Genomic DNA, 24,576 nt, shown 5'->3' with positions numbered 1-24,576 from the left:
GCAGCCAGTAACAGAGCTTCAGGGAGACGAGTACAGAACAGGACAGTTGGAGTGATCAACCGGTCTTCCCCTCCCAGCTTCTGGCAGTCAGAGGTTTAGGGCATGAGGTTGCATCTCTGACCATCTTGGTTAATAGTTATTGATGGCCCTATCCTCCATTAGCTCATCTAGTTCTTTTTTGAACTCAATTATACTTTTGGTCACCACAACATCCCATGGCAATGAGTTCCAAACGTTAATTGTGCATTGTCTGAAAAATTATTTCCTTTTCTTTGTATTAAACCTGCTACCTATTAATGTCATTGGGTGACCCCTGGTTTTTGTATTGTGGGAAAGAGTAAATAACACTTCTCTACTCATGTTTTCCCCCACCTGTCACAATTTTATAGCCCTATCATATCCCCACCCCCAGTCATCTCTTTTCCAAGATTCTTGCATCTGAAGAAGTGAGGTTCTTACCCACGAAAGCTTATGCTCCCAATACTTCTGTTAGTCTTAAAGGTGCCACAGGACCCTCGGTTACTTTTTCCAAGATTGACGCCCCTAACCCTTTTAATCTCTCCTCATATGGAAGCCATTCCATACCTGTGATCAACTTTGTTGCCCTTCTCTGAACCTTTTCCACTTCCATTATATCAATTTTGAGATGGGGTGACCAAAACGGGACACAGTATTCAAGGTGTGGGAGCAACATCGATTTATATAGTGGCATTATAATATTGGTCTCATTTTCTATCCCTTTCTTAATAGTGCCCAACATTCTCTTAGCCTTTTTGACAGCTACTGTGCACCGAGCAAAAGTTTTCAGAGAACTATCCACAATGACTCCAAGATCTCTTTCTTGAATGGTAACAGGTAATTTAGACCCCACCATTATATATATGGGTCACTGGGATTATTTTTTCCCACAGGCATTACTCTGAATGTATCAGTGTTGAATGTCATCTACCATTTTGTTGTCCAGTCACCCAGTTTTGAGAGATGCCCCTGCAACTCTTCAGATTCAGCCTTGGATTTACTTATCTGCAACTTTACCAATTTACTGTTCATTCCCTTTTCCAGATCATTAGCAAATATATTGAATAGCACAGATCCCAGTACAGATCCCTGGAAAACCTCACTGTTTGCCATTCTTCATTGTGAAATCTGACCATTTATTCCTATCCTTTGTTTCCTATCTTTTAGACAGTTACTGATCCATGAGAGGACCTTCCCTGTTAACCCATAGCTACTTAGTTTCCTTAACACCTTTGATGAGGGACTCTGTCAAAAGCTTTCTGAAAATCCAAATACACTTTAAGAACGGACCACCCTTATCCACATGCTTAACAACACCCACAAAGAATACAAATAGACTGAGGCTTGACTTCCCTTTACAAAAGCCCTGTTGACTTTTCCCCAACAAATCACTTTTACCTATGTGTCTGATAATTCTGCTCTTTACTATAGTTCTTGTAAATAGCCAGCAGAAAGGATGCCCTCCACAGTTCAGAAGGACCCTATTCTTGCACAAAGGTCTTAAATATTTTACAAACATTAAGTTCCCCAGACATACCACAGTATGGTAGGCAAGAATTACACAAGTTAAACAAAGTATCAAATAAAGAGGAGGATGTGACGCCCTTGAGTTAGAAATGCAGAACAAAAAAGTCTATTAAAGCAGTATTTAAAACAATGGGGCAGGGGGAGGGGCGGCAACCTGCCATTAATGGTCACATGGAGACCTTGCCCTAGTAACATGCATACAAGTGTAAACATTCAAAAATGTACTAATACAAGCAAGTAGCAGGGTCTTTGTCCGCTTAATAAAAGCTACACCCTGTGCATCCTCATTTTAAAGAGCTCGTTTTTCTGTATAATTTTTGCAGTCATGTATATACAAAAATAAAAAGTCTCATTCTGTGTTTTGAAGCAGCCCTGAAATACTGGGCAAAAGAGAACAGGAGTGTTTATCTAAGGTGACAAGAAAAATAAAGTTGCCAACATGCAGAAGATATACACACACATTCCGCCCGCCCCCCACGATGACCCCCTAAGGTTACTATAAGGCTGTTTGGGGGAAGCACCTTTGCTGATGTGGGGTATTTGGCAGCACTGTCAAGGGCGCTGGTCAGTTTCCCCGCTCACGGGGGGGCAGAGGCGATATTGTTCAGGGGGGCTGTGTAACGCCACCCGCCTGCAGGGAGATCTCCCGGCAGGTGCAGGCCCAGGCTCAGGCCGAGGGGCGAAGCCGATCTCGTCCCTTTACGGCCCCTGGGAGTTATTCGCTGGACAGGACGGTAACGAGCGATAAAAGCTCGGTCGCCAGGGCTAGCGTCCAGCCCGCTGGGAGACAGGGGCCGGCGGGAGCAGGCTGCGCACTGCGCGGCCCGGGGGTCGGCTGGTTGCCGGCTCAGCCCCCGCCCGGCCCCGCCGCGCCGTAGCCCACCCAGCCCCCTTCCTTCTCCTCTCGCCCGGCCCGCTCCTCACCGTCAAAACCGCAACCGGCACACCCTCCCAGGCACCATGAGCGGCCGCCGCCGACCCCAATTCAAAAAGCGAGCCGCCGCTCTAAGCGAGTCGCCCATTGGCTGCCAGGCAGCGTCCCTCTGAAAGCCGGTTTCCCATTAGCCCTTCGCGGGATTGGCATCACGAGGTCCCGCCCTCCCTCACTTCGCTCTTTGAAAAGGGCTTGTTGTCCTGCCTTCTGCCATTGGGCCTTGCCCGTGCGGCTCGTTGCAAAGCGATCTCCCATTGGCCGAGCGGGATTCCCTAATCCCTAGGTGTGCGCATGCCTTTCGCCCAGACATAGGTCACAGGGGCTGAGCTCACCTGGGCTCTGATTGGCTGCTGGCGGTTTTCAAATGAGTCCAACAGCAAGATGGAGAGAGAGAGAGAGAGACCCGGATGTAGCTGTAGTTGCCTGACCTAGCGCCCGAAGGGCCGCAAGGGGGACTCCGCAGCTACCCCCAAAACACACCGGCACCGCCCATCGCCCCCGCCCCTGCAGCTACCAGCCACTGTGCCCAGCTCTACCATGCGCCCATCGCCGCTGCCCCCTACGCAGCCGTGGCGCTGCGGCCCCTGCCGAGCCCCCCAGGTCATGGCAACCCCGTTAAGACATGACGTTACATCGGTGTCAGAGGTGAAAGTCAGCGGGTACCGCGTACCAGCGAGAGCCGGTACACAGCCAACCCTACCGGCAGGGGGCAGCTCCCCCACCCACCGATTTAAAGCAGCAGCCGGCGCCCAGGGCCCTTTAAATCGCCGCCAGAGCCCTGCTGCTGGGGCCCTGGGGTAGCAGCGGCAGCCCGGGGCTCTGGCGGTGATTTAAAGGCCATGGGGCTCCCGGCCTGCCACCACGTGGAGTTTTGTCCCAAAAAAGCTTATGCCCAAATAAATCCGTTAGTCTTTAAGGTGCCACCGGACTCCTCCCTCTTTATCCGCAAAAACAACAACACAGCTGCCCCTGTGATACTTTTTACCTGACTGTGTTTTGTAGCCCTTAAGATTTATGGTAAAATATGTATTTTCCCAGATGTAGCTAGCTCAGCCCAGCTAGAAGGAAAACAATTTCTAGTCATTAGGATTTGTAGTCTCAGTGAGCTCTCAGTTAAGCTTCCTGATCTGGCAAACCGGAGCCACCTTTCCTCATTTCTGCTGAGGTGGTTCTTCTAAAATGCTCCCTAGACATGTCACCTTAATAGTAATAACAAGAAAAGCAATGTGTCATTGACGGTGCCGTTGTGCACATTCTTAAATGGAGTCACACAATCTTACTGATAGCTCGCCCTTCTCACCCCATTTCCTCCCTACTTTTTTGTTAGCACCTTAATCACATATTAAATTCTGTCTCTTTAAGCCAAAGATCATATTTGTCTAATTGTTCAGTAAACCACCTACGCCACCTTTGGGCATGATAAAAATAATTACAAATAATTACTTCGGGCACCAAAAATACTGACACATTAATAAATTTAATAAGCTTTGCCTTGAGGATGTTAAAAGGTATTTTATGATTTTTATGAAGACGAACTTCTGAATAATCAAATTAAATAAAAAAGAAGGAAAGATGAGTTAATTAATGTGAATGGCTCAGGTGAGAGTCAGCTGACTCAAGTGTATCAAAACTGATATAAAACTAACCAAATCTAATGCTTTTAATTTCCTCTAATTTTAAATTGTCTCTAATATTAAACCTTTGTGATCTGGAAAGGAATATTTTTGTATGTACTCATCATCTTATGAAAGGCCCAATTTAGTAAGTTCTGACTGTGAATTTAAAAAGAATTTGACTGATGTCCTTCTAACCTAATTATTATATGCCAAAATTAAACATTTTGATAGTATTCATCCTTTTTATATTAGAGATTCTTACTACTCTAGGTATCTTGAGGACTAAGAACCTGATCTAAAACCCACTGAAGTCAGTGTGAGTCTTTCCTTTGACTTCAATGGGCTTTAGGTCAGATCCTAAGGGCCAAAGGAAAGGGGACACTGCTTGTGATAGTAGGGATTGCTCATGCAAGTAAGGGCTTGCAGGCATATGTCCTATGTAAGTAGGGATTACTTAGATAGATGGTCTCAGTTTTGGCACTCAAAATAATCAGCGGCGGCACCAGCGCTCCAAGCGCGTGCCTGGGGCGACAAGCCGTGGGGGGTGCCTTGCCGGTCCCTGCGAGGGCGGCAGTCAGGCAGCCTTCGGCGGTATGCCTGTGGGAGGTCTGCCGGTCCCGCGGATTTGGCAGCAATTCGGCGGCGGGTACGCCGAAGCCGCGGGACCGGCGGACCTCCCACAGGCATGCTGCCGAATCCGCGGGACTGGGGAGCTCCTGCAGGCATGCCGCCGAAGGCAGCCTGCCTGCCCTGCTTGGGGTGGCAAAAAAGGTTGAGCCACCCCGATAATCAGTCATTTATTTCACACAGTAATTGCAACACTTGTGCTGGTGATTTCCTGCTGTTCATCAAAAATTAAAAGCATTGCAGTGCCTGTTACTGTTTATACTCTCAAAACCATCTTGGGACCTGATCCTGCAGTTCCGAATCAGGTAAACCCTCATTGATTCCCAATTCCTTTCAACAATATCCTGCAAGGTGCCAAACTCTTCCTGTTACATTTGTGTCCCTTGTTACTTCACATATCCAGCAAAGTTCCTCTGGGCGGCATCCAGTGGCTCCTTAGACACTTTCGCAGTGTCCAGGGTTCTCTGCTAATGTCCCCTTCTGGAATCCTGATTTTGAACCTTTGACTTGTACCCACTTCCTGGTCTAAAAATTGCTGCCTGATCTTTAGAACTTTAAAACAGCTGTACAGAATGCTCGGACAATTTGTAAAGAAAGCAGAGATATAGTCATAATGGATCAAATTCACCCCTGTGCCTAAAGCTAGAGCAAGGCTTATGCACCACTTAATCTCTATTTTAAAGGCATAAGTGGGCCATAAGCTCTCAGCACAGAGGTGAATTTTTCCCATTCTATGCATGTGAAAAGCAGGAAGTGCACCCTGTATATTAGCCAAATATTATATTTGAAAAACAAGTGTTACAATATCAAAAACTGCAAGGCTGTATTGATAAACTACCATGGAACCTGAGTTAAACCACCATTCATCGGACTGACAAAAAGTGGCCCATCTTTAGGTAATCATTTAAGAAAGGCGGCTAAGAATTTTGCTTGATAAACTGAATGGAATCATATAAAAGATTAGATCAGAATGATTTGATACCAACAATTATATTATTTTATTGTTTCTAAAACACTTGAAATCCAGAACTTAAATACTTCTATATTAATGAACCCATTGAAATACAAATACTTTTCAATGTGATTTTCAGCAAATAAAATGTCACGTGCAGCTGAAACTTTGCTCTGCCTACCTGTTACCCTCAACACTGGCAACATAAATGTGCAGTTTATTAGGCCAGATCATTTCCTCCCACAGAAAGAGAATGTCAGAAGATGAAATTGCTAAGAGAACTCTCCACATTGTCTCCTTGAGGGCATAAAGTTTGTTTGCCCACCTCCATTGGAAAAGGCTGTGGGGCTTCCCAAGCCTGGTGGAACCCACAGGGATTTGTGAGCAGTCTGAGCAATCCAAGCAAGGCCCCGTGCCTCCTCATTGTCTCTGGTTGCTGTGAGCTGTCAGGGTCTCTCCCTGTCTGCAGTTGCCCCTGGGATCTATTGGGGTGTTCCACATAAAAGACAGCAAGTCTTGTAACGTATATTATCGTTTCTGGGTATGTTTTGCAGGGATAGAGTCCTGCTCCCATCCCACTTCTCTTTTCCTGGCCATCCAGACTCCACTTTGTCCCTCAGCACAGAACCCTGTATCCTCAGAAAGGTCTCCATGGGGTCTGGAGGATGGGGGAATCCTGCAACAAAGACAGCTGACTCCATTTCTGCCAATTAACTGGGAGATACCTTCACAGAGGATCAGTTCTGGGCTTGGATCTCAGGGGAATAATATGGCCATTGTATCTGATATGGCCATTGTTTGGCATTTCAGCATAAAAACTAAAAGCAACAAATGGAAAAATACAAAGTGTAGAATCTCTTGCTCATGAACTTTGCCCCAGATTCTGCACTTCCACATATGCATAACTTAATGTGTGTGTTTGCAGAGTCCAGCCCTTTGTGCATATATATGTGTACCTTATGGACACTGAATTACATGATTCTTATTACAGATCATTTAAAATTGTAAAAACCTTGGCAATACCTTGGAGTGGTTGCTTAAAGGCTGGCTTTCACTCTTATTGCAGGAAAAATTCTCTGCTCCTGTAAATTGGTGCTACTCTATTGAAATCGGTAGAGCTGTGCGTGCCCGTTTGCACCAGCAGAGAATGTGTCCCATATATTTTGCATGTGTGCAACTTTAGAAATGACTGAAAATTTGCTAATTTGTAAAAAAAATCCCTCCCAGACTGAGACCTTGCAGCTTGTTTTTCAATCCACAGCAATTTTTTAAAACCCAGTTATGAACGTCTGGAAAAAACAGATTCTCCATGGAACTGCTGATTCTCTTTAAACAAAGCAGTATTAATGTGCAGCTGTATCCCTGACTCATTTCCTAATACAGTAGCTCTTTAACATTCAACTTGCTCAGTAAACTGTATGTGGAAACAGTTCTAGAAAACACATTCTGCTTTTGTGACGGAATATAAAATTATAAATATTGTCATGGTCCTTGAAACCCCATTTCCTCACAAAGTTCAGGGATTTTCTCCTGCTCCCACTGGAATTAATGGATGTTTTTTATCTTTGACTCCAATGACAACAGGATCAGCTGTCAGCTTTTCATTTCTTATAAACTAGTAATCTAATTTCTCATGTCCATGTCTTTTAGAAAGCTTCTCTTTTCAGGAGCTTTACATAAATTGTGTTAGTTTCCTATGTCTTTTCTTATCTGATGAATTAATCTTAAAATAAATATTAAAATTAGGAGTGTGCTCATTCTTTTATGTGTATTTTAATCAGGGTGTATATGAAACAAGCCATTTAACAAAATATTTGAATTTGTTTAACATGGTCCCATAAACAAGCACAAATATAGAGTAACCAACCATTGGTGATGTGGAGGTTAGTCAGATCCGTGCTGAACATTGTCATGTCTGTTACTTGGCATGACACAATGAGGTGGCCTCCACTTTGAATTTATGAGGGAAGAAAAGGATAAGAGGAAGAAGAAACTTGTTTAGGAAGTTTTTTTTTTTTTTATTGTATGTGAGATAAATTCTGCTGAAGTAGAAAGCAAAATTTGTGCTGTAGCCATTTGGTAAACTCCTGGCTCCATTGAAGTCAAGGGAAGTTTTGCCATTGACTTCAAAGGGGACAGATTTTCATCCCAAATCTACAGTTCCTTCCCTGGGTTTTCAACATGCCCATTCCAAACTACAGTATGTACACATTTAACCCTAGCACACATTTTTTAAGAAATCATCTCCACTTGAGGCTTTTTTCTCTTCTTTTTCTTTTCTTCGGATGGCCATTTATTACCTTCCTCAGGTCAAAACCATCCCTTCATAAAAGTCCCCCCTTACTGTGACCCAAAGTAATGGATTCCAACTTACATCCTCCATTTCTTATTTACTGACTCAGTGGTCGTTGACAAAGACAGATCTAATGCTCCTCATGCTTCTCTCAGTGGATTCTGATCTCTCCATTCCTTTCACCTACATTCCTGCCACAACACAGGTGCTTTAGTATTACAGGCTCTGTAAAATTAAATACAAGTACACCTCTACCTCGACATAACGCTGTCCTCAGGAGCCAAAAAATCTTACCGCGTTATAGGTGAAACCGTGTTATATCGAACTTGCTTTGATCCACTGGAGTGCGCGGCCGCCGCCCCCGGAGCGCTGCTTTACTGCATTATATCAGATTTCGTGTTATCTTGGGTCACGTTATATCGGGGTAGAGGTGTATATGGATACCTTCCCTGCCCTACTGTCAGTCAGTGAGTCCCTGGCCTGTAGCAGACCTTATTGTAACTGACAATGTGTCACTGCCCAACTTTAAGCTTCTAACTGTGGGGGAGGGGCAGAGGTGAAAAATACATACACTGTTCCTGGTCCTTAAGTGTAATGTAGTTTTGATTAGCTGCAATCGTACTTTTTACATATGTACTGCTGCGTATTTTGTAAAAATATTGCTCCCAATCCTGCCAGCCCCCCCAGGGTGCTTTGCCCATCTGGGCAGTCCCATTGAAGCCATTGGGACTGTTCATAGGCACAAAGTGTACTGCTCCTGCTGCGTGTACAGTTAGGTCCTGGAGACTTGAGTATTATCAGATGCAACCTTTGCAGCACTTTGCCATTAACCCTTTGCTGGGGGGCAGACTGATGATTTGGGGGTTGGATTTAGGGTGACCAGCTGTCCCGATTTTATAGGGACAGTCCCGATTTTTGGGTCTTTTTCTTATATAGGTTCCTATTACCCCCCCTCCCACCCCTGTCTCGATTTTTCACACTTGCTGTCTGGTCACACTAGTTGGATTACATAAATGCAGACTGATCCTGGTGCGGTGCACCGACCGGCTGTGCGGTATGTGCAGTGTGGCTATAGGATTGCGATTCGAGCGGTGCACCGCATCACGCTGTCCCCTAGATGTCTCTGTGCTCAGATAAGGCCCGAAACATGATGAAACGAAAACAATTGCAAGGACACCGATTGTAGGGGGACGGAAAAGCCTAGACTTCCTCCTTACGCGTCCTCTGATTGGCTTGCGAAGGTTATGAAACCCCTGAATGGGAGCTACAACCTTGCTGCAAACTTGTAAGGCGGTGTGAAACTTGCTTCGGTGCCTGTGCTTGTCCACCGCAAAGGCGGCCCCGGTCCAACATGAAATCAGCCTTTGTTTTGCTGACTGCGTTGGTAGCCTTGACAGCCTATTACGTGTACCTGCCCTTACCCAGCACAGTGTCGGATCCCTGGAAGCTCATGCTGCTGGATGCCACTTTCAGGGCAACCCAGCAAATGGTAAGCTTGATCCATGCAATTTTATTCTCTCTTCGCCTTCCCTCGCCGCCCCCACACGCCCCTTGTATTTCTCTCCGTTGTAATCAGCTGAGGAAATGTCATTTGTAGCCGAGGGTTGGTGTTCAGAGAGGAGAGGCGCCTCAGCCTTTTGCAGAAGCTGCTGCCGCCAAGGCGCCTCCGGGCGCGTTGGCAGAAATTAGCTCTGCAAATGTATCTGATCTTGATGTCTTTAAAGCACAATGCGAATACGCTATAAATTCTGCTGTCTGACGGCTCTGCACCTCTTGGATAAATTGATTGGTTGATTTACAGCATCAAGCGCTCCCTCTTCCTCCCTTGCTGCCTTTGCATTCAATGAATGAGAAATGCCAAAGAACCCCCTTTGTGCCAGCTCCTTTCCTCCCTCGAATGTAGTTGCGGTGGCTGATGGACTCTCGGCAGGGAATCTAGAAATAGAATCGGATCTCTGTCTCTCTCGCTCACACACTTTGTATAGTACATCAGCTGGGAGGAAAATGCCCCACGAGTCAATCCATTTAAAAAGCAGGAGGTCGGTCCTTATCTTGTTGACTAGGCTGCGGCTGCCCTTGTGACATTGGGGAGCCAGCTCGGAGCGAAGGCTTTTCCCATTGCTCAGCACAAAATCAACCCTTTTCAGTTTCTTAGGACCCCCACCCCCTGAATCATTTGACAGTGGGAAGTGATGGGCTGACTCCATTGCAGAATCTGAAAGTAATTTTGTAGTCAGTCCCTACTCCTGGCAGGTAAGAAGGACAGCTAACCTCAATGTCGTAGACATTTGCTACATGCCATAACCGAGAAGGGGCTGTTGATCTCTGCTTTACTTAATCCCACTCTCAGATCCAGAAGCATAAGGCTTTGGGGATTTCAGATGCAATGTATTTCCTTCTCTCTAGATGATGGCGACCGTTTGTATGCAGTTCATTACATGTTGCCTTCTGTGCATTTCCTAAGACTAGAAACAAATTGAGTGCTTTCATCCTAGCAAAAACAACAAGGAGTCTGGTGGCACCTTAAAGACTAACAGATTTATTTGGGCATAAGCTTTCGTGGGTAAAAACCTCACTTCTTCAGATGCATCCTAGCTCTTTCCCCATCATATTCCAGGAAGACTCTAGGGTGGAAGAGATTGAAAGCAGAGGGAAAGTCTTTCAAATTAGGATTTGGGCGTTCACGAATAAACAAGAGGAGTCTACCTTTGTACACTGTATTTATGGCACTGTGTTTTCCAAATAACATTTCAGCGGCTCCCTAACCTTTTCCCCACTTTAAATTTTGTTCTGGTGGTTGCATGGTGACATCATGCAGACCAGAGGTTACAAAACGTTTCACAGAATGGTTTTACATAAATTTAATTCCTCTTCTGCTAGTACAGTCTGATCTTTTTATAGTGATTGATCAACAACCATGGTTTTACCCTGCAGTATACGCTGAGGCACTTTTTAAAAAACTATTTTTGCCTGTAGTGCCTCGTTTTATAAAACTGCGTACATGAAAAACACTTTTTAAAACAGCAATTTATAGCAATTTAAAAAAATTTAAAGGATGTGTCTCAGCTTTTCTGTGGAGACCAAGACTGATAATAAGTTTTAATAAGTCTATGGGGAGGGTGAACTGGTTTTTCACACACATCCTTGTAATAGATGACATATTGCATTGTCCAAATGACCCAAAAGTGCTCCAAAATATCTCCATTCTTCAATCGACGTTAAGGGTACACAGCACTTACATGTTTGGGCCCCTTCATTTGTTCCCTATGAGTGTCTGAAACAGTTGGATTGTAAGTATCCACCATAATCAGTGCATAGATTTTTAAGGCCAGAAGGGCCTGTGATGATAATCTACTTAAACCCCCTACATAACATAGGGTATAGAATTTCACCCTGTAATTCCTGCATCATACCCATAACCTCTAGTTGAATGACAGCATATCTTCCAGAAAGACATCTGCTCTTGATTTAATCAGTCTTTGTGTACATGTGACTATTAGTGTATAAACGCCATATGTCTCCACCATATTATTTATTTATGTAACACCACAAGTACATGGTACTGCATCCTGGGTAAAACAACAAACAGTCCCCGCCCGCAGGCGTTTACTTTCTAAAGAAAGAAACAAGTGAGTACAATACAGAACAGATATGGAGTGGAGTGTAATCTTCATAGATGGAACACATCACAGTACAGCTGAGCCTTCAAGAGTTTGTTTTAAGGAGCAAAGAGAGAGAAGGTGCTTGGCAGATATTAATTAGGAGGCTTTCCAAAGCTGAGTGAAAGCATAAACTCAGGAATGAGGGACTGTCTTTAAAATGACAGGTTTCAGAGTAGCAGCCGTGTTAGTCTGTATCCGCAAAAAGAAGAACAGGAGTACTTGTGGCACCTTAGAGACTAACAAATTTATTAGAGCATAAGCTTTCGTGGACTACAGCCCACTTCTTCGGATGCAAGCTTATGCTCTAATAAATTTGTTAGTCTCTAAGGTGCCACAAGTACTCCTGTTCTTCTTTTTGTCTTTAAAATGGGAGCCTGAAAGACCAAAAACTCAATGTGTGAGTAGCTGAAGTGGTAACTATAAAAGTCAAGCCATGGCAGTTATTTTCAACGTCAGTTTTTACAACAAAGGATACTTTCAGTAGGGCTAAATTTCCCTCTGCCTCCCACCATGATTGTTACAACACTGACTGGTTTTAGGTTTCTTTAAATGTGATCACTGAACTTTCACCTACTCTTGAATGTGTTTTCAGCTTGTGACTGTTTATCACAATAATATCCCATAAGGGTTTGATGGCAGACTGAAGTAATATTTTTCTGGCTAAATGTTCCGATTTTAAAATCTCTGGAGTTCTTGTAACTTTTTCTCCCAAGAGCATGAACTGGACTTCCAATCATACAATAACTAGCTGTCCTCTCGACTATTCTCAAGGCATGTTATTAAAACAACTTTATAAAGACAGTGTGACAGTTAAACATTACAGTTTCATGGTGGAAATGATATAAAAAGTTTACTTTCTAACTATATTAATAAACTCTAGCAATGCATAATGCAAGTCCCTATCGTTGGTTAAAAAATGTAATAATATCTTGCATTTCTATACAGCCTTTTAGCCCAGTAGAGCCCAAAGTATTTTACAAGCCCAGGGCTTGATACTGCAAGGTGCTGAGCACTCTGGCCCTGAACAAGCAACGTAAGCACACGACTAATAATAATGACACCTACCTCTTATCATCAGTAGATCTCAAAGTGCTTGACATAGGAGGCCAGTAGAATTATCCCCATTTTCCAGATGGGGATACCGACACAAAGAGAGGTGAAGGGACTTGCCTACCATCACCCATTAGGCCAGTGTCAGAGTTGAGACTAGCACCCTTGTTTCCTGAGTTGCAGTCCAATGTTCCATTCACTATGCCACACTGCTCTGAGGAGAAACCACCGTCTTATTGAAATCAATGGATTAGGGCTAGAGTGTTTTAGAGTACCTTACAGGATCAAGTCCATATATATTGATTGCTTCGTTCATTACTCAAGTGCAACCCTCTCTCACATGAGAAATAGCAACTGCTTTACAGTTCACAGCAGCACTCCACAGGACAGGAAATTAAGAAGAATATGAATTCATTTTAGATGAAGCTTAGGTAGGCTGAAGTCTTTATCTAGCTTGAATGTGGCCAAACCAAAACACAGATTAATACTTCCATGTGTTATGACTGAGCTAAAGGCTGAAATAGAAGTGCTATTGTTGTCTTTCTGATGCAGAATGCCCCAGTGAATACTCACTAATGAATGTGATGAGATTTGGGGTTGTCCTGATCTCTTCAGGGAAGAAGTTCCATAGTTGTGGATGTGCTGCCAGGAAGGCGCTTAGTCCCCCACTTTCCCAAGTTTCACTCATGTGGAGCCTAATCCAAAGCTTGGCTTCAGCAAGCTTTGAATCAGCCCATAGGGGAGAGCTCCATGGTTCCAAATGAGCAGCGTAGTCAGGTGCATGTACGGTCCCTGAGACAGTCATGCCCCATCTCAATGGGGCTTTGACAATCATTAAAGGACCTCAGATTTGACCGCATAGCAGCTGGAGAGGCAGCGAAGGGAGCAGGGCACTGAGCTGATATGTTTCAGCTGGCCTGCACTGCTCAGCAGACATGCTGCCAGTGGGTACATTCAGGATACAGTATGTTGCAAAACTGTTGAGCTCAGAGGGCATGAATGTGTGTATCAGGAGAGTCAACATAGTGCTTAAAACGGTGGCAGCTGTGGAAAAAAAACCTGACCTTTGCCTGAGTCTGTGATTTCACTGCCCTCACTGTGTCAGAGCATGGGATTGTGATAGGTCAGCGTGTGTGTGTGTTTCTGTATCTCTCTCCCTTTCAATTGGCAACATATTCCTGGCATGCGGGGAGACAACACCAGGATGGGATAGTGAGAAGGAATAGGAGTGTGGCAGAGAACGGGAGAAGAAAGGGGGAATAGATTGAAGGTGAGGGAGATCAGAGGAGAAAGTGAGAAAGAAACCAAGAGAGAAGAGACAGTCAAAGTAAATACGAGAACTAAAAGCCTGGGAGAAAGAAGAGAAAGTATAAAGACTAAAGCCTTGTCCACACTACAACCAAGATTCTGCTCCATGTTACGGGCATGGTGGGTGTAACCAGTTACAAAAAAATGGGTCAGTTTATGTCCACACAGCAACTTTTCTGCCATCATGAATGTATGTACACCTGTCAGTCTAATTAACCATGAGGTGTTTTTTTAAGACGTGGATTCTAGGGAAATATGGGCAGCTATCCTAATCTGCCTTGCCAGGTGAGAGTGCCTGGAGGATATGTCATCAGCTGCACATGTGGCAGTCTGCTTTAGGGTGCTATCACAAAGAGCTCTGGGGAAGGAGGACCAGTCAAACTGGTTACACAAACATTGGCAAGTTCTCGTGCCAACACAGCAAAGTAACTGTGCTGAACCCACTATAGGAATACAAACATGCCTGCAGGCTAAGCTACACCTTTTGATTCCTGGGCTGGTGTTCGGTTCAGTCCTTGGTGTAAACTACAAGGGTGCTCTAGTTTATGACTGAGCTGCAATGCTCCCCACCTATCCATAGCTCAGAACAGCTGAAGTACAATTGTTCTTGCCACTACCCCTTCCTCCTCCAACTCATCCCAGCAAGAGCCTAATATAGGGGCTTTGAAGCAGGGAGCAGTGTAGAACCATTATGCCAGTCTAATGCTCCCCTCCATATTGGCAAACTTCCTGGTGCTGAAATCCAGATACCAATCAAGTTTTAAACACATGGGATGTGAGCACAACTCATGTTTAGAGCCAACGATGCCCCTAACTGGTTACAAACTCAGGGCATGGCTACACTGGAAACTTCAAAGCGCTATCGCGAAGTGTGATAGAGGTCTCCCAGCGCTCCTGGTAATCCACCTCCACAAGCCTGTTTACACTAGCGCTTTAAAGCACTCGGACTTGCTGCGCTCAGGGGGGTGATTTTTCACCCCTCCTGAGCCAGCAAGTTAGAGCGCTATAAAATGTAAGTGTAGACAAGCCTTCAGTTAAACTGTAGCCTGTGCAGGGCTATGGAATAAAGAAGAGGGCATGTAGATGCAATGCAGAAATACAAGAAAGACATTGGGAGTGTCATTAAAAAAAAAAAAGGGAGAAAGGGAGCAAAAGTGACATGATTTGAGGAAGTGCCTAGCACATTTCTCCACAATCAATCAAGGATGTCTGTCCTCAGATGATTAAACTCATATATAGCCTCAGGGATACTCACGGAGACACAAATGCTCACCACTCCTATTTCTGCTGGGTGCTTGCCAGGAAGCTGCGCCCCACCCTGTCAAACACAAACCAAGCCTCTGTGGCCCTGCCTCCACTAATGAAGTTTTCTAAGGGTACGTCTATACTTACCTCCGGGTCAGGCGGTAAGCAATCGATCTTCTGGGATCGATCCCGGAAGTGCTCGCCGTCAACGCCGGTACTCCTGCTCGGCGAGAGGAGTACGCGGAGTCAACAGGGGAGCCTGCCTGCCGCGTGCGGACCCGTGGTAAGTTCGAACTAAGATAGTTCAACTTCAGCTATGTGAATAACGTAGCTGAAGTTGCGTATCTTAGTTCGAAGTGGGGGGTTAGTGTGGACCAGCCATAAGAGTATGTTTACACTGCAATTAGACATCCGGGGCTGGCTCATGTCAGTTGACATGGGCTCGCAGGGCTCGGGCTAAAGGGCTGTTTAATTGTGCTGTAGATGTTAGGGCTCGGGCAGCCCGAGCTTTGGGACCCTCACAGGACCCTAGAGCCTGGGCTCCAGCCCAAGCCTGAACGTCTACACTGCAATTAAGCAGCTCGTTAACCCGAGCCTTGCGAGCCCAAGTTGGCTGGCATGAGCCAGTCGTGGATTTTTAATTGCAGGGTACACATACCCTAAGTGCCCAGTCATTGCTCGCATTAGTTAACCTCCAAAAGTGCTAGCAACATCGGGAGTTCTTGTGCAGACACAGAGTTGCCAGTAGCTTTGCAACAAGCAGAAGTGCCCAGAGTCAGAGCCTGTCTATGATTCCATATACTGTAGATTTTGATTGTAAATTCCTTCGGACAAGACTTTCTCGGTTAGTAACCAGCACATTCTCAGTCCCTACAAATGATAACCAATAATAACATGATAACCAATCTTTGCATATATCAAAGATATTTCTAATGCACCTGTCACTTCGGTAGCTAAGCACTAAGCACAATTAAAGAGTGTCTGGGTCTAACAGAAATTGTTCATTCTCTCTATACCCTGATGGACAGGAATGTGTGAACTTGGTAGGCTTTTTCCCTTTGATTGGTTTTTGACAACAGTAAGTTTAACTCAGTAAGTGGGAGTGGGCTGGCTCCATCACTCATGTAATGGGTGGGGCTTGCAAGGGCTTGCATGGGAGCAGGGTAGGGTGACAGCATGTGATAGACTTGCAGGTAGCCAGCAAAACAGTTTTCAGTGAAACAAAACAGGGATATGCCAAGGGACACGTGGGCTCCCTATCCAGAGAGAATGTGAGCTAAAATGAACAATTGGGCAAGACCTGTCCGCTCCTCCTGAAAGTGCTGGTTGTTGCACTAGCAAATGAGGCAGAAAAACTGTTTCACAAAATTTCCTTGGCTAAAGAATAACCTCTCAGAACCACCACAAGACCCACAAAGGGCCAAATCACAGCTGGGGTAAATCATCACAACTCCACAGAAGTCAATGCAGCTACATGTCAAAGCATTACATAACTTTACTGAACTTCTTTGAACCTCAAAGGAAGCTTGGGGTAGTTCTTTGATCCACATGGACTTACTTTTCCCCTAATACAACGTGTGTGAGAGAAACCCTCCTGCATTCAACCTTGAATTGGATTTTCCTATGGGAGGAACAGATGGAGAACAGCATGATCTGAAATTCAAAGATACACATTGTCTTGTGCATTCAGCATTTCCAGGGTTTGGGTTGATACTTTTTGTATTCTTTTTAATGGGAGGGCTTTCTTAAACACAGAGAGCTGGTGTTCAGTCAATAAAACCATAAACATTCTGGAACCTGGCTTCCTGAGAAGCAGGAGGGCATCCTTTGTCAGTGCCTCTCAGCTTTGGAAGTGGATTGCCCCCCTTAGTCCATTGAAGCTGAGATTTATAAAATTAGGCATACTTCAAAGCCTGCCTCTTTCCAAAGGCACATGTAGTGAAGGTGGCTTAGGGGCTTTTTATACACCAGATGGTTTAATGTTAATGCCTCGTATTTGTACTGAATATTGATCTTCATTTTGTAAAGTACCATAGGTGGGAGATTAGATTTATGGCCCCAAAGAAATAAAACCTCCATGACAAGGAATCTGCAGTCATGCTACAAATCCTTCTTTCAGTGGAGTTCCTCTGAAATATTATTTATATTACCATAGCGCCAAAGAGTCCTGGTCGTGGACGAGGCCCCCATTGCGCTAGGTGCTGTACATACACAGAACAAAAAGATGGGCTTTACCTCTCTGTGTTTATGGGAATAGTGTGCTTCTGTTAAACTATCCATGCTCCGAAAGCTTTGACACTGTAGCCTGCAGTAACAGGCTCCCAGGCTTACCACTGGAAAGTGACCAGGGAAAATAACAGAGCAGAGATGTAGTAAATAAAAATGACTGTTTTTTATTAACCATCAGTGAAATACGCATCCTTAAAATGAATTGGGAAAACGGCAAAAGATTAACACTTAGTAGTATTAAAACCCATTTCCAGATGGCACTTTGGAGCCTAAATGACCTTTGATTTTTTCCCCCCTCCAATGAGACATGGTCTCCACCCAGTTTTTATTCTGGTATAACTATTTTGATTGGGGGCAAGGGTGAGTGATTATTTTAGTGATTTTTTTAAAGTTATACCAGTACATCCCCTAGTGTGGATGCAGTCTTACTGGTATAAAGATGCCTTATACCAGCATAACTTACCCCCCTTCCCATACAGGATTAGCTATACCAGATAAAAGACCTTTATACCAGTATAATGGCATCCACACTGGGGATATGTGTTTACTGCTGCAACTGCACCAGTATAGTTAGAGGTAAAACTTTTGTGAGCAGACAAGCCCTTAGACTCGTGAGTCACTTAGGTGTTTTTGAAAATTTTATCCATGATCTAGTCACAAAGTAAAATATCACTTCTGACACTTTCTCTAATGTTAGTGGGTATCAGGCTCCCATGGATTTTGGTAACCATTCCCCTTACCTCCCAGCTCCACACTCTGACTTGCTGGGAATAATTATAAAAGGGCGCAGACTCCTCCCTGGTTTATAATATGCCTTAGCTAGGACAGGCGGTCAGCTTTCCAAAATAGTTAAAGACCTCACCTCCAACCCATCTATTTTTTTTAAATGCCCACTAGTAGCTTCATTATCATAGTGCACTTGGTGGTTTGACCTGATATGTCCCTTCCGCATCCCCTCTTGGATCTTCTACAGCAGAGGTGGGCAAACTACGGCCGCGGGCCACATCCAGCCCGCAGGACCGTCCTGCCCTGCCCCTGAGCTCCCGGCCGGGGAGGCTAGCCCCCGGCCCCTCCCCCCCCCGCAGCTACGCCGCCGCACAGCAGCGCTCTGGGCGGCGGAGCTGCATGCTCCTGCCGAGCAGAGCGGCAGCGTGTCTAGCTCCGGCCGGGCGGTGTGGCAGCTAGACATGCTGCTCTCAGTGGCATGGTAAGTGGACTGGGGGGTTACATGAGGGGCGGGAGTCCTGGGGGCAGTCAGGGGACAGGGAGGGGTTGGATGGGGCAGAGGGCGGTCAGGGGATGGGGAACAGGGGGGTTGGATAGGAGGTGAGGTCCCAGGGGGCGGTTAGGGGTGGGAGGTCCCGAGAGGCGGCAGTCAGGGGACAAGGAGCAGGGAGGGTTGGATGGGTCGAGGGTTTTGAGGGGGGCAGTCGGGGGTGGGAAGTGGGAGGGGGCGGATAGGGGATGGGGGCCAGGCTGTTTGGGGAAGCACAGCCTTCCCTATCCGGCCCTCCATACAGTTTTGCAACCATAATGTGGCCCTGGGGCCAAAAAGTTTGCCCAACCCTGTTTCACAGCATGCATGGAAAAAATATTATACTCTGCAAGCACAATTACTATATAAATCATACGTACGCTGGGAAACAGTTCTCTACCTTTTCGGCTGAAGGGGATCTCCCTTAGCTGGTAGTAGTAGGTCCTTTATCTTCTCTGGGCAAGATGCATAAACAAAGTACAAGAGGTCAAATACCAGAATTGCATCCTGAGGGTCTGTCTGCGCTGCAGCTGGGAACGTGCTTCCCAGTCCCAGTAAACAGACATGCTCTAGCTCTAGTCAAGCTAGTGCACTAAAAGTAGCAGGGTGGCCATGGACAGGAGCTCAGGCTAGGCACCTGACTATGTGCCCAGTCAGTTGGGTGGGTTTGCCCGAGCTTCTGCCTGTGCTGCCACAGCCACGCTGCTATTTTTAGCTCGTTAGCTCAAGCAGAGCTAGTGTATGGCAGTCTACCCGCACTTGGGAGCACCCTCCCAACTGCAGCATAGACGTCCCTGAAGCCCATATGTAGGTAAAAAGTTAGGCCAGTGCTAGTTTTCTTGTTGAATCGCAACAAAGGGCTCCGTGGGTGGAAATAAATTCCCAGCCCACTCTGCTTCTAGTGCTCTGATCTCATCCTAGGAGGCTAAACATTCGGTCAGAAAACACAGATGGGTTGATTAGCAAGCATCACCATGTTCCCTTGAGACCAATTCCTGCCTCTCAGTCACAAACTCCCTGCTCTCAGTCTTGTTTTCAGTAATTGAGATTTTTCCTTGAAGAAACGTACTGAAAGTGAAAAGATTTGTACTTCAGGATGAATCATTTATACAGGAGAAGAAGAATACACTTATGGCACCTTTTCTCCAGGGATTTCACAGCTTTTTAAACATGAATCAAGCCTTACAATCACTGTCCCTGCAGGCAGGTATTGCAGTCAGTTTGGGGAAGAGTAAACTGAGGCACAGGCCCCAATTGAGTGAGCTACTCACACTCTTTCAGCTTGTAGAAAGGAAGGCAGGCTTTACTAGGTGATGCAATTCAGACTAGTTGTCAGTAGAAGAAAATCTGGATCTTTAGGATTCATATTTTCACTGGAAGTGTACAAAAGTTTGTGGTTATGGGATTTTATTAACACCTAAACTTTCCCAATACACTATGAGAAATGCAGAAATTAACTGTAATAATATAACAAAATAACTACTGTATATGTGCATTACTGCCCTCTACTGGAAGAAATTGAGACACAGTTCTAAGAGTCCTATGGTGCAGTGGTTCTCAATCAGGGGTATACATACCTCTGGGGGTATGCAGAGGGCTTTCAGGTGGTCCATCAACTCATCTAGATATTTGCCTAATTTTACAACAGGCTAAATAAAAAGACTTAGCGAAGTCACTACAAACTAAAATTTCATACAGACAATGACTTGTTTATACAGCTCTATATACTATAAACGGAAATGTAAGTACAATATTTATATTCCAATTCATTTATTTTATAATTATATGGTAAAAAATGAGAACGTCGGCAATTGTTCAGTAATGGTGGGCTGTGACACTTCCGTATTTGTATGTCTGATTTTGTAAGCAAGTAGTTTTTAAGTGAGGTGAAACTTGGGAGTATGCAAGACAAATCAGACTCCTGAAAGGGGTACAATAGTCTGGAAAGGTTGAGAACCACTGCTATGGTGCTACCCACTCCCGAGGATTCTTTATCAATCTAACTGTGCTTTTCTATATGCATCCGAAGAAGTGGGCTGTAGTCCACGAAAGCTTATGCTCTAATAAATTTGTTAGTCTCTAAGGTGCCACAAGTACTCCTGTTCTTCTTTCAAATAGGTGTGTCTCAGTTCTAACCCACTGCCATCTTGATCTTCCAAGTGCTCACGGTGCTTTATTTTTTCAAAATATATATTAAGACAACTAAGGGTATGTGTACACTGCCAGAAAGACCTGGGACAGCAAGTCTCAGATCCCAGGTCAACTGACTTGGGGTCACGCAGCATAGATGTTCGGGTTGGAGCCTAGCCTCTAAGACCCACCTCCTTCGCTGAGTTTCAGGGCTCAGCCTTCAGCCCAAGCCCAAACAACTTACACTGCTATCTGTAGCCCCGCAGTGCAAGCCCCAGGAGCACAATTCAGTTGACCCAGCTTTTGAGATTCAATTCCATGGGTCTCTTTCTGTAGTGTGGACATGCCCTGAGAATTTCTAGGGGGCACAGTTTTGTCACAATATAACTTTGGAAGGCTTTGATATCATTCCCTCATGGGTGTTAAGTGCTGTTGCCTGTCTAGTTACAGATAAAAAGAAGAACAGGAGTACTTGTGGCACCTTAGAGACTAACAAATTTATTAGAGCATAAGCTTTCGTGGACTTGAAGTGGGCTGTAGTCCACGAAAGCTTATGCTCTAATAAATTTGTTAGTCTCTAAGGTGCCACAAGTACTCCTGTTCTTCTTTTTGCAGATACAGACTAACACGGCTGCTACTCTGAAACTAGTTACAGATACTGTCTTTTGAAGAAAATTGCAAGGATATTTAATGCAACATAGTAGGATAAGCCTGTGAGTAACAAATTATTTTTTCCCCCCACTCCTCAATTTCTCCCTAGTGCAACCTGGTTCACTGTCTAAGACTCAGCCATCATTTGAGAGTTCTGAATTATGTGATTGGTACTTTTGACAAGCTGGAGCCCTCGTCCTCTGATCACATTAAGATAACAGACGCCCTTTTTGATGGAGTGGAAGTCAGAGTGTTTGAACCGTCTCCAAAGCAAGACGAAACACTAAAGCGCAGTGTCGTTTACATCCATGGAGGAGGATGGGCTTTGGCAAGTGCAAGTATGTGTCTGTCATTAATTAGAGTGGATTATGATATGTTCTCATCACAGCAGGTTCAGTGTAACTAAATGCTCTTCTCCCACCCGGAAGCTGAGAGTTTTGCTCTCTGAGACATGTCTGAACCTAATGAGAGTTGGAATCCTGGGGCTATAGTAACTGTTCCAACTCTCGCCATAAGAGGGGGAGGGGGAAGTAATCCTGAAACAGAAAACAAGCACATATTTTATCAGCACATGGCTGCAAAAGAATCAGAAGCTTATTTTAAACACATACTGAAAAGAGAAGAGAGTTATTTATGGGGACTCCTTCATGACCAAGTTGGTGGTCAGTGGTTTTCAAAAAAATTTTCTGGCAATCCAGTTGAAGAAAATTGTTGATGCCCGCAACCCAACAGAGATGGGGATGAGGGGTTTGGGGTGTGGGAGGGGTTCAGGGCTGGGGCAGAGGGTTGGGGTGCAGGGGTGAGGGCTGCAGGTTGGGGCCAGGAATGAGAGGTTCAGGGTGCGGGAGGGCGTCAGAACTCTTGGCTGGGAGTGCAGGGTCTGGGGATGAGGGGCTTGGGGTGAAGGAAGAGACTCTGGATTTGCGGGGGGCTCAGGGCAGGGGATTGGGGCATGGGGTTGGGACGCGGACTTACCTTGGGCGGCTCCCGGTCAGTAGCGCAGCGGGGGTGCTAAGGCAGGCTTCCTGCCTGTCCTGGGACTGCGCTGCGCCCCGGAAGCGGCCAGCAGCAGGTCCAGCTCCTAGGCAGAGGTGCACAAGTGGCTCTGCGTGGCTCTTGCCCGCAGGCACCTCTTCCCCGCCCCAACTCCCATTGGCCAGGAACCAGTGCTCGGGGTGGGAGCAGTACGCGGAGTCCCGTGGCCCCCCGCCTAGGAACCAGACCTGCTTCTGGGGCACAGCGAGGTGTCAGAACAGGTAGGGACTAGTCTGCCTTAGCTGGGTAGCACAGCCGACAGGACTTTAAACGGCCTGGTCGGCGGTGCTGACCACAGCTGCCGCGACACAGTGCCTTACATCCCCCGACCCAGTACTGGGTTGTGACCTGCAGTTTGAAAACCACTGGTGTAGATCACCGTGGTCTCTGTGTTGCATGCCATGGAGGAAAGTAAACACTGACCAGATGATTACGGACTGATGGCTACATGATATATTTTGCCTAAGGCCAAGACAGCAGGTTCACCTTATAGCTAGTTGAAAATGTTGAAGCTTTTCATGGAAATGTTCCCATTTTTTTTGAAAAAAGCAACAGAGGGTCCGGTGGCACCTTTGAGACTAACAGAAGTACTGGGAGCATAAGCTTTCGTGGGTAAGAACCTCACTTCTTCAGTGAGTCTTGCATCTGAAGAAGTGAGGTTCTTACCCACGAAAGCTTATGCTCCCAGTACTTCTGTTAGTCTCAAAGGTGCCACAGGACCCTCTGTTGCTTTTTACAGATTCAGACTAACACGGCTACCCCTCTGATACTTGACATTTTTTTTGACTAGCTCTAAATTACAGTTGGAGTGATGTGCAACTGCAGGGGATAGAGGCAGCTACAGGGAGGCAGAGACCAAGCACTTTGGTCCTTTCTGCGTTTTTTAGCAGAAAACTGCCTTGGACGTCAAAGTTGCCTAAAACCATGTTAAGTTAACATGCTATGAATGTGGAAGGCAGTGCACAGCTGTAAAGCGTGATAACCTGGCCACTAATCCAGCCATGCTATTGTCAGGGAGTAGAATCTTCAGTGTGGGGCTCTGAGCGCAAACATTCCCTGTGGGTGTCCTAAAGATCTGCATGGTTGGGGTGAAAATTGAAGGCCATGCCCTCTTCATCTTCTGTGCTGCCACGAACACTCCAAGAGGATAATAAAGCATACTGTATGTTGAAAGGTGCAGATTTAATTACTGCTTAGCGCTATGACAGTTTTAGTGTGAAGAGCCATTATGGGTGGGATTGTCAGAGGTGCCTTTGACTTTCAGTTGGAAGTGTGTGCCTTAGTCACTTAGGCACTTTTGGAAATGCCAGCATATTTGGCCCATAATTAGTAACTGTACCCATTAAAAATTCCTCTGCCTTTTTGTTCTCACAAAATTTTCCCAATTTGCCCTGTGATGGCGCGGCCTTGCTGGTCAAGCTGGGGTGCCACCATCAGTCCAGTATGGGGGTAGTCCACTCCGCCACTCGGTCGTGGGCGTTCCCGTTACGTGGGTGATTTCAGCCATCTGTGGATTCTGAGCAACAAAACAATCAAACAGTCTGTGGAATTAGCTCCCTAGTCAGGGCGAAGCAGCAAGCAAGCTGCAGCCCCTGTGTGGAGCAAAGTAAACAATTAGTCTATAGCCCGGCAGCTTCGTGGCTGGGGCAGTAAACAATCAAACAGACTAGGGAATTAGCCCCATTGGCCGGGCGAAGCAGCAAACAGGCTGCAGCCCCGGGGTGGGGCAAGGCAAGCAAACAATCAGGCTATAGGTCTCACGTCTCTCTGGGCGGGGGCGTAGTTTAGGCAGCTTGCCTTCCACGTTGGCCCCTGCAGCCTGTGGGTCGTCTGGCAGGTAGTCCCTCCCAGTCCCTGGGCTTTACTGCCAGGGGCACTGCAGGTACTTCTACAGGAGCCAGCCCTACCCCCATGACTGGCCTGCCTCCTTTTATCTGAATTCTCCACTTGGAGCATGAACGGCAGGGAAGAGGGGACGTGGCCTCCTGAGTCACAATGATTGGTCCGCCCCCGGTGGCCCAGTGCGGGGCTGGTCACAAGACCC

General features: G+C 45.8%; 2 protein-coding genes across 2 annotated transcripts in view; one reads left to right on the top strand and one right to left on the bottom strand.

Annotated features, from left to right (window-relative positions):
* The window catches only part of ECT2 (epithelial cell transforming 2), a 48,501-nt gene extending 45,957 nt beyond the window's left edge, over window positions 1–2,544 (bottom strand). Inside the window, exon 1 of the mRNA XM_054040925.1 lies at window positions 2,470–2,544. The gene's annotated coding sequence lies outside the window, so the exon portion shown is untranslated. The remainder of the gene's footprint in view (window positions 1–2,469) is intronic.
* A 6,623-nt stretch (window positions 2,545–9,167) lies between these two features.
* The window catches only part of NCEH1 (neutral cholesterol ester hydrolase 1), a 28,607-nt gene continuing 13,198 nt past the window's right edge, over window positions 9,168–24,576 (top strand). The window contains exons 1-2 of the mRNA XM_054039755.1: window positions 9,168–9,456; window positions 21,607–21,835. Of these exons, the coding sequence (XP_053895730.1) occupies window positions 9,319–9,456; window positions 21,607–21,835 (367 nt within the window). The 5' untranslated portion in view covers window positions 9,168–9,318. The remainder of the gene's footprint in view (window positions 9,457–21,606; window positions 21,836–24,576) is intronic.

This window comes from Malaclemys terrapin, chromosome 9 (assembly GCF_027887155.1).
Source record: "Malaclemys terrapin pileata isolate rMalTer1 chromosome 9, rMalTer1.hap1, whole genome shotgun sequence".
Taxonomy (NCBI): domain Eukaryota; kingdom Metazoa; phylum Chordata; order Testudines; family Emydidae; genus Malaclemys; species Malaclemys terrapin.
Note: the sequence above shows the minus strand (reverse complement) of the source record. Positions and strands in the feature narration are given on the sequence as shown.